The following is a 10,347-nucleotide window of genomic DNA, read 5'->3' on the forward strand; positions in this document are numbered from 1 at the left end:
CTCGTCTCCTGCAGATTCCTAGCCACTGAGCTGGGGTATGTGGTAGCAGTTGTGGTCCAGTGTTAAGACTCCACACTTCCAAGGCAAGAGGCACAGGTTTGATCCCTGATTAGGAAACTGGGACCCCACATGCCACATGGCACTACTAAAAAAAAAAAAAGAAGCAACTGGTGAGACAGTGTGTTCTGATTGCTGCTTTCCAAGCCCTGTTCCCAAAGAAAACAGAGATGGAAAGGAGTCAGAAAATTCGGAGTGAAGTCAAGAGCAGAGTTTGCCTCCTTCTCTCTTTGGGACTTTTGGGGTAGCCAACCATGGCGTGCGTGGTCTTGCTCCTATACGAGGAAGCCAGTTAAGGTGGCAGTCAGCGTGAACAGGCAAAGAGTGAGACTGAGTTATGATTCTGGAACCTCTCCTGGCACCTGTGTGTTGTGGAAGGATCTAAAAGCTCCCTTGAACTGAATGGAGAAATGGAAAATAGCTGATGATGCTGGTGGGGGTGGGGGCGTTTCTGTGCTGAGGGTGACTTACCCATTAACCAAGGACCAGGGATCCATGACCCAGGACAAGCTAGACCTGAGGTAGCGGATGGGAGAGGGGAAGATAGAGATGTTCACATCACTGCTGAGAGCCGAGGTGGGGCCAGGAAAAGCAGAATACATCGTGTGCTTGCCAATCACAGACTTCAGTGGACCAGCACCCCCGAGAAAGGTGAGCTGTGAACATCTGGAGAACAGGTTGAGCATTCCAGACTCTCTCTCCTGCCCTTGAAAGCTGGGGTAAGTGGCCACTCTCCTCCACCCCTTATAGCCAAGGGGAGGACCAGGGGCCAGAACAGCCCTGAGAAAGAGATGAACTGCAACTGAATAAATGACTCACAGGAAGCAGTCTTAAACTAGAAGAGCCTCACACCTTTACTTAACTACTTTAATGCCATGCATGACTCCTACCTTCTTGCCCCGTGCATCCCTAGCAAGGTCAGGACTGAAGGAGTAGTTATGGAAGATGGGCAACCACGTTTTCTTAGAGCACAGGAATAGTAACATGCTAAATATTTTGATTCCTCTGCTTTATTCAGCGATTTGGTATAGTTTTGTTCCAAGTGTGACTTTCAAATGTTTCGATCATGCCCCTCAGTGAAAAAATATTTTATATCCCTATCTAGTACATAGATACGAACATAAATACATGAAATAAAATGTTGTGAAATCAAACCTACCTTTACTATGGTGACATACTCTCTATTTTATATTATACTCTATCTTTTAACAAATGCCACTGATGTCCTGGTAAACTGATTTCATAATCCACCCAATATGATGTGACCAAGAGGTTGGAATGTACTATCCTAAAGCCGTGTAATGCAGGGCTTCCCAGGTTGCTCTAGGGGTGAAGAATCTGCCTGCAATGAGGAGACACAAGGGACATGGGTTCGTTCCCTGGATCAGGAAGATTCCCTGGAGGAGGAAATGGCACCCCACTCCAGTATTCTTGCCTGGAGAATCCCATGGACAGAGGAGCCTGGCGGGCTACAGTTCATGGGGCTGTACAGAGTCAGACACAACTGAGCAACTAAGCATGGAGGCCTAATGAGGTAAATAAAACATTTGTCCCTTCACAATATAGCTACAGATGTTGTGCTTTCCTGTTTTATTTCAAAAACTTTACTGCCCCTCCTAATTGCAGGCAGCAGTTATTTATTAAAGCCGCCCCCATAATATTTATTGTAGTAGTCAAGATGCTTTCCATCACATGTGATCAAATCCCAACCCAAACTGGCTTAGGCCAAAAGTGAATGTATCCTCCCACGTAACAGAGAAGATCAGGATATGGCAAGCTTCAGGCAGTGCTGCATCCAGGGGCTCAAACATTTTAAATCTCTCCCTTTTGATTTTTCTCCTGTCTCTGTGAGTTATGTTATTCTCAGTTAGGCCTGCTTTATAAGTCAAAGATCTTGTCTTTGACTGCTCCAGGCAAACATCTCCACTGTTCACAAGCTACAAAGATGGGAAAGTGAAAGTGAAAGTGAAGTAGCTCAGTCGTGTCTTACTCTTTGTGACCCCATGGACTGTAGCCTACCAGGCTCCTCCATCCATGGGATTTTCCAGTCAAGAATACTGGAGTGGGTTGCCATTTCCTTCTCCAGGAGATCTTCCTGACCCAGGGATTGAACCCAGATCTCCTGCATTGTAGGCAGACTCAAAACTCATGAAAGGTCTCTGATAGGCCCTGCTTGAGTCAAGTGCACACCCCTGAACTAATCACAGATTCCAGGGAGACAGGAATTCTCATTGCTTCATTAAAGTCTCGTACCCAACCCTGGCTAGGAGTAGAGCACCAAGACAGTTCCTTCAGGCTCACATGGAATGGAGGGTAGTGGAGTAGGCTATTAGATTAGGGGGAGAAATTCTGCTCAGGTCAGGTCAAGAGAAAAATCAAGAGAGATGAGTACATAGAGAAAGATATGCCCTGTGTGAGAGTGTAAACCACTCTCTTATCAATGTGCTTAGTTGCTCAGTCATCATGTTGGACTCTTTGCTACCTCATAGACGATAGCCCACTGGGTTCTTCTGTCCATGGAATTCTCCAGGCAAGAATACTGGAGTGGGTAGCCGTTCCCTTCTCCAGGGGATCTTCCCAACCCAGGGATCAAACCTGAGTCTCCTTCATTCCAGGCAGATTCTTTACCACTGAGCCACCAGGGAAGACACTCTTTTATTAATAAAATTAGCTAAATTTGGTGGCTCAGACGGTAAAGCATCTGCCTGCAATGTGGGAGACCTGGGTCGGGAAGATCCCCTGGAGAAGAAAATGGCAACCCACTCTAGTACTCTTGCCTGGAAAATCCCATGACAGCGGAGCCTGGTAGGCTACAGTCCATGGGGTTGCAAACAGTTGGACACGACTGAGTGACTTCATTTCACTTCACTTGTAACTTCTTAAGCTTTCTTAGGAAAACAAGGTGCTGGGGGATGGGGGTGGGGACAGGGAAGATAATTTCCTAGATTTCCTCTGTCTTCAAGAGGGCCGAGGCTGTCATATAGCTAAGCTGTGGATAGAAGAGGCAGATGGCACACACACTGAAGTATTGCTGAATCCTAGGTTTTTATACTAAATTGGAATAACCATGCAGACAGCTACAAATGTCATCTCCACTTCAAGCCCAGTTCATGAGGAGAAACCAAAAAAAAAAAGATACCAAGGATGAGTTTTCTTCTTGTCCTTGATATAAAAAGTATGTTGAAGAAGTATAAAGTGGAACGATTGTACAAAATGAATGGCCATGTAAAATGAAATGGTGGAACATAGAAAGCAGAATTCCACAGCACAGTTCTGAGAATAGGATGAGTTGTGCGTTAGGAAGGTGACGCTGTGGGCCCGTGTGCTGTGAGTGTGGAACACTCAGTTTATTTTCCATGCTGCACAGTAGCAGTGTCAGTCACATCCAAGTCCTCTGACTGGTGCCTTCAAACAACTCACAGCAGGTGTTTGCCAGCTAAGGTCAAGTGTGCATTCTGCATCCCTTAGACAGAGGAAACTTAGTTGACCCACAGGGATGGAAATTATGACCTTTGCCTCACTGGCCCTTATGTTGCCCACAGAGCTAACAAAATATGGGCTATTTAATAAAGGAGAACACTTAAACGATACCTTTGACAGCCATTGTATAGTGGCTTTCAGAAGAATTCTATGTGATTTCCAAACTTTAAGGGTGACTTAAAGTTTTTCAAAACATTCTGGTGTGACTGGTAAGAGTGAGAAGGGGAGTAAGAAGACAGAAATAAGACAAGCAACCTCTGTGTTTTCTTTCTCCTCTGTAAACCTTTCCCCCACCTAAAGAACACATGGCTATTGAGCAGCAACTTACCATTTTTCCAGGGTCAGTTCACTTTCCGTGCTGCTCTAAACCCTGCTGAAAGCCAGCTCCCTGGGGAGCTCCAGAAATTGGGGCTGGCCTCTCTTCAGTCTGCAAGCACTCAGAAGGAAATGCCCCTTGCTGAGAAAGGGGTGGCAGTTGTGTGTGTGTGTGGGGGAATCCATCTACTGTCACGGAAGTTTCAATTAAATATGGATGCCAATTAATTTAATTTATATTTCTGCATGAAAAAATATCTTTCTATTATACATGCACTGGAAGGATGCCAGGAGCCCAGGTTAATAAATTACATCTCCACTGACATAGTATGGAATCACAGACTAATCGGATACTTATTAAATGCCCACCTGTGCTTGGGGTTACACCTTATATAATAGAAACCCAACAGAAATAAGATCTGTCCGGGAGGGCCTGTCCCAACCCTGTGATCATCTGACACCCACCCTTATTCCCTCTGCTCTGGGCTTTGGTGCATGACTCAGGAGAACAACTCCAAAAATGAATAATCGATATTCAATTGCCAGGGGTTATGAATGGGTACACTGAATGAATAAGGGAATGAATGATGGAGAACTGTAAATAATCCACTCAAGTTAATCAGGGCATAGGCCCATACTGGTTAGCAGGAAACTTGCCATGATTATTTCACTGGAGATTCAAACCAGCTGGTGGTAGGTAATACCTACTGGTTCTGAAGCCCTTACTCAGAGCCAGAATTGCTATGTTTTATTTTGAATCCTTCCAACCATCCTTCAAGGTAGAGGTTATTCCTTCCCAACTCCCTCATTTTAGAGACAGGAAGCTGAGGTTTCAATAAGTGGAGAATGACCTTGCTGAAGGTCATGTGGTCAGAAAGAGGCACACTCAAGACTAGACTTTTCTGACTCAAAGCTGGAATGTTCTTTCTATTATGCTGGTTGATTTTCTCTGCATCATAGTCCTGTGGTTTTCCCATTAGTCACATATGGATGTGAGAGTTGGACCATAAAGAAGGCTGAGTGCTAAAGAGTTGATGCTTTCTAACTGGTGCTGGAGAAGACTTAAGAGTCCCTTGGACAGCAAGGAGATCAAACTAGTTGGAAGGACTGATGTTGAAGCTCCAATACTTTGACTACCTGATGCGAAGAGCTGACTCATTAGAACAGACCCTGATGCTGGGCAAGATTGAAGGCAGGAGAAGTGGGGGGACAGAGGATGAGATCGTTGGACGGCATCATTGACTCAATGGACATGAGTGTGAGCAAGCTCTAGGACATAGCGAAAGACAGGGAAGCCTGGCATGTTGCAGTCCGTGGAGTCACAAAGAGTCAGACTGAACAACTGGCTGGTGACTGCCCTATTCTAAGCAGTGCTGACACTCTGGGTAAGTCTTGGTGAGCTACATTTACAATTAAATCACCAGAATTGACTCCACAAATAGTCCCTGCCCAGGAAATTCACCCTGCTGTCCACTAATCCAGCTTCCACTCACTTTATATGGTGGTGAAACGAGTATCAGTCACTTGTCACAAGTTCTTGCCAGTTGCCAATTACTTACAGTCATTCATTCAACATATACTGAGCACTTACTATTTACCAAGGGCTTTCCAGATGGTTCAGTGGTAAGAATCCATCTGCAAATGCAGGAGATGCGGGAGACCCGGGTTCGATCCCTGGGTTGGGAAGATCCCTTGGAGTAGGAAATGGCAACCTGCTCCAGTATTCTTGCCTGAAAAATTCCAAGGACAGAAAAGCCTGGCAGGCTACCATCCCTGGGGTCGTGACGAGTCAGACACTACTGAGTGTCTGAGCACACACACACTATGTTCCAGGCGTTCTGCTAGGTCCCAGGATGCAGTAACAAGAAAGGAGGTCAAGCCAACGGAGAAGATGGATTGGCCTGTCATAAAACTACCATGAGGTGTGGTAAATGTTTGGAGTTACTAAAGGAAAATATTCATCATTCATGCGATCATTCACTGATTCCCTCTATGACTATTTATTTACTGAGTCCCTGGGCTGTGCCACATAACAGGCCCCCTCTGCCATGTGTGAGTCCGGGCACTGGTAGAGGCTACCAGCCTGAATCTGCCTATCCTCCTTCCCCAGCCCATCCCAGAGTCCCTCTTGCACTGCAGGGGGCTTCTCACATCCATGTTTGGACACCCTAGCCTACCTCTGGGGCTTCCTAGGTGGTGCTAGTGGTAAAGAACCCCGCTGGCCAATGCAGGAGACCTAAGAGATGTGGGTTCAATCCCTGGGTCAGGAAGATCTCCTGGAGGAGGAAATGGCAACCCACTCCAGTATTCTTGCCCCGGAAATCCAATGAACAGAGGAGACGGGTGGGCCACAGTCCATGGAGTCGCAAAGAGTCGGACATGACTGAAGCGACTTAGCACAGCCTGCCTTCACAAGAAGCTTTTGCGAACCCTATGAGCCAGCTTGGGTCTATTTGAGTAGGGAGTGCTTAAGGCCTAGAGGGTGGTACAGGCTTTGGATGGGCCTGCTTCGTTGGCTTCACTCATTCATTCCCCTGTGAGTGGGGACAAGGGCAGAGGAGGCCAAGAGCATGCAGGGGTTGGTCCTCAGACAGCAGCCTCGGCATCACCCGGGAGCTTGGTGGAAAGGCAGAATCTCAAGCCCCTTCTCAGACCGTGGGAATCAAAATCTGCATCTTAGCACTCCAGGTGATTCGCATGCATGTTTGTGAAACACTGCTCTAAAGGCCCTAATGTCTAATCCCCTCTTTACAAATGATGAGTCTGAGGTCAAAGAACATGCAAGGGGAGGGGCACAGCTTGGGGCTGGGCTGCTGGCGGTGTCTGAAAGTACACTTCTGGGCGCCTCATATTCTCTAGTGGTGAATATGTGCCAAAGCAAATTTGAGAAAAATGTACCTTTTTCAGTATCTCAGATTGACAGGGTTCTGGATTAAGAGATTTATAGTAAGTAATCTAAGGAAGAGAATTCCAAGTCCCAGGCAAAGTAATGAAAGGAAGGGTAGAGAAAATACATCACTCAGGAAAAGACTTGAGGGAGGGTTGAAAACCTTATTGTTTCTTATTTCATATCTGGATTCACTGCCCATAGTGGAGGGGATTTCCATAGCCAAAGCTAATTGTCTTTTAAAAATTCTTTATTTTTTTTCACTTCTGCATTCCTTTGGCCTTTTCTCCCTCTTTCCTTAGGATATTTTAGTTCCCAGTCCTTTCTGATGCATTCATTTTGCCCTGTTTTTCCATACTTCTCTGTATTGCTTTTCTTAAATCTTTCACTCTGCTTCAAAGAACATAAAACAAAGAGAAGTGAAAGGGACAAAGGTGAAAAATATGGTCTGGTGCCAACCTCATGATGCTACCGATTCCAAGCTATTAAATTTTTAAAAATATATATATAATTTTTGTTCATACATAAAAATAGAATTGCATTTCAATTTTGCAAGTACCCTTCACCCAGTTACAATTATCAACACATTGGCTATTGTGTGTTAGCTGCTTTATTCTGTCTTCACATTGACATTTCTCCCCTAACTTTAATTTCCCCTTTCTTTCTCCTTCCCTCTTCTCTTTCTCTCTCCTTCACTCTGTTTTCTCTCTCTCTATTTTCTTCTCCATCTCCTTCTCCTCCTTGCTTCTTTCTCTCCCCTCTAATCTCCCCCTTCCCACTCTCTCTTTCTCTGGCGTTTATTAAAGCAAATCCCAGACATCATATCATTTAACTCATTTCCTATACCATTTCCCGGAGGCAGGGAGGGCCACAAGAGAATATAAGCTGAGGAAATGATCTCTTATGATTATTTTCTTCACCAAAATATGGAATTTGTGTTACCGCGATAAGGGAAAATATAGAATTTCCCCAAACCTCTACAGGATACCCCAGATGGTGCAGATTTGATTTTCCATCTCTAGGTCTTCTGCCTTGAGTCTTTGAGGGGGGTCTATGAGAACTTTTTAATCTTCCTTTACTATTCAAGTAGTAACAAAATAACAGCAATCTTGGATGTTTATAAACCCCAAAGGAAATGCATGTTATCTTCTTGTTTCAAAGAGCATTCTGAGAGCATTGCTTTTGCAGTAGAAATTTGTAAATGTGCAATTGGAAGAGAGTTTCTACTACAGGAACCAACACATTTCCCCCCCAGTGCAAACCCCCTGAGCTGACTGTTACGATGGTTTAAAGGTGCTTTGGATCAAGACCTAGTAAAGAAGGCATGGTGTACAGTTGCTTTCTGCTCACACACATCAGATCTAAGGAGTATCAAGTAATTTGGAGGTGTGGTTATTTTCTATGAGTAAATGTCCAACTAAATTTGAATAAAATGCTTTCTAAATAAGTCAAATAGGCAGGAGCTTTGAATGAGGGAATCAATTATATATAGCCAGTGTCGTAAGGAAAATAATCCCAAGGTGGCACAGAGAATGTAATTATTGGGAGGTACATGCCAACAAATCATTCCCTAAAATATTAATGCTATCAAAGAACAGCTGGATAATGAGAGAAACTTGACCCTTGGGGGACTAGCAGAGGTTGCTGCAGAACTGTGTGTAGTTGTGATGTCATGAAATTCCTCTAAATTTAACAAAAATATTATTAAGAGGTGTGGTTCTGGGAAAGTTATTAGCAGTAAACATGTCTTTGTAGTTTTGTCATCTTATCACGATCATTATATCTCACTGGTGCTGTGTGGTTCCACACTACTTTCTTCCTTAATTGCTCAGGATTTATACAATCCAAACAACACTCCTTAAAAAAAAAAAAAACCTCTTTAAGTCTGGCAAGGACTTTTCTTTTTGTAAGTAAAAACACAGTACCTAAGAAATTTCTGCAAAAACAATTTCCCATATGCTTATTTAAGTTCTTTAAGTCAAGAAAGACGTCTCATTGTTTGTCTGTAGATAAAAGCCAGAACTTAATTGGGTTTTACTAAGTAGCATATTATTGTCCCACGTAATATCTAACAGAGCAATAAAAAATATTTACACAGTCCTACCTAACATCTGAAATGTTGGGCATTATTTTTACATTCTTATAACTAAATGCTAATCCCTATATTTAAAGTCAGAAATCAGAAGTGAATTTTTCCTTGTAATATACTTGAACTTATATTTTAAAACAGAAACCGTTTTATTGAGTTACCAAAAAAAAAAAAAAAAGCTTCTGTGAACCGACTCGGACCCTCGCGAAGCCTCGAGCGTGGTGAATGCTTTTGACCGCACACTTTCAAGGCTGCTGAGCAGCAAACTTTGTCTTTTTGTTTCACTCAACTTGCCAACATCTAAATCAGTGACACGGGCATTCGGCGTTTCCTTGGACAAATAGGTCGAGATACGCGGAACATATTCACACGAACCAATATATGGTGAGAGGAAGTTCAAGATGCCGTAAAAATAAATTCTTGAGTTGAGCCCAGGTTTCACATAACGCCAGTTCCATAGGGCACTTACCCGGCTAAAGGCGCTGTGCCCCAGAAAATAGCACACGGGGGACACATCATTTAAATAAATGTGTTTCTTTGCCCGAACAGAAGTTCAGATCTGCTCAGTTATCATTAATTTTGCTCTTTTATATCCTTTGCGGGCGCGAATGGAGAAATTGTGCTCTTTGAGGTTCTGTGAGTTGCCCCGGGCAGGCGGAGGTGACCCTCGATTTTTCACCCGGCGGCACGCAGGTTATGAGGACGGGGGAGAGTGCGAGTGTATGCGCATTTGTCAAACGTGCCGTCCCTTCTGGAGAAAGTGGAAACCCAAGGGGAAAACGCAGCGCAAATGTGGCGGGCCCGAAAAGTCAAGCCATCCGTCCGGAACCCTTAGAACAGGCGTCCCAGGAACGAGGCCGGATCTGTGCAACAGGTGACAGATGATTCGACAAACCTCAGTCGCCCAGTTCATGTTTGATTACATCCTTAAAAAGCAAACCTCAGGTCCCCACTCGCGCGCCAACTCGCGTGGGTAGACGGAGACCCGGAGGCCTTGGCCCTCTGCGGAGTTTGCAGGACTATGCGGGGTGTCTGTGTGTGTGTGTGCGTGGAGAGGGCCTGATCCCCCAAGTTTAGGGTCGAGTCGAGTCCCGGGGGAGTGCCAGGGGAGGAGGTGGCCCGGGAAAGGCGGAGGAGGGCGCACGAACCAGAGGGCGCGCAGGACACGCAGCCGCGCCGCGCGCGCTCGGGCGGCGCGACCCGGGAGGCGGACTCTCTCTTAACCCTCTCTGTCTCCCCCTCCCTCTTCCTTTTTAAAGGACGTCGTGGAGGCAGAGCTGTCAGCAACCGGGAGGCCGTTTGTACTTGGCCCGGCCAGGCTGACTCCCGTGACAGACAGGGGCGGGGGCTGAGGGGCCGCCTGTCCCGAAGCCCCTTACGTGGGCATCACACATTCTCCTGCTTTGGGCTCCACTCTGGACCCAGCGACGGCGGCGAGTCCAGGTGCTGTGCGGCCCTGGAGTTGCCAGCCCCGGACGCGATGGCTCCCGTGAGGAGTGGGGTGGGAGGTGGCCGAGGG

The 10,347-nt window shown here is 45.6% G+C and overlaps 1 protein-coding gene across 1 annotated transcript in view; it reads left to right on the forward strand.

Moving 5' to 3' along the window:
• The first annotated feature begins 585 nt into the window (after positions 1-585).
• SHISA3 (shisa family member 3) overlaps positions 586-10,347 on the forward strand; it is a 14,873-nt gene continuing 5,111 nt past the window's right edge. Inside the window, exons 1-3 of the mRNA XM_010858919.1 lie at positions 586-708; positions 9,483-9,702; positions 10,088-10,317. Of these exons, the coding sequence (XP_010857221.1) occupies positions 586-708; positions 9,483-9,702; positions 10,088-10,317 (573 nt within the window). The remainder of the gene's footprint in view (positions 709-9,482; positions 9,703-10,087; positions 10,318-10,347) is intronic.

This window comes from Bison bison, unplaced genomic scaffold, assembly GCF_000754665.1.
Source record: "Bison bison bison isolate TAMUID 2011002044 unplaced genomic scaffold, Bison_UMD1.0 scf7180017864451, whole genome shotgun sequence".
NCBI classification, from domain to species: Eukaryota; Metazoa; Chordata; class Mammalia; order Artiodactyla; family Bovidae; genus Bison; species Bison bison.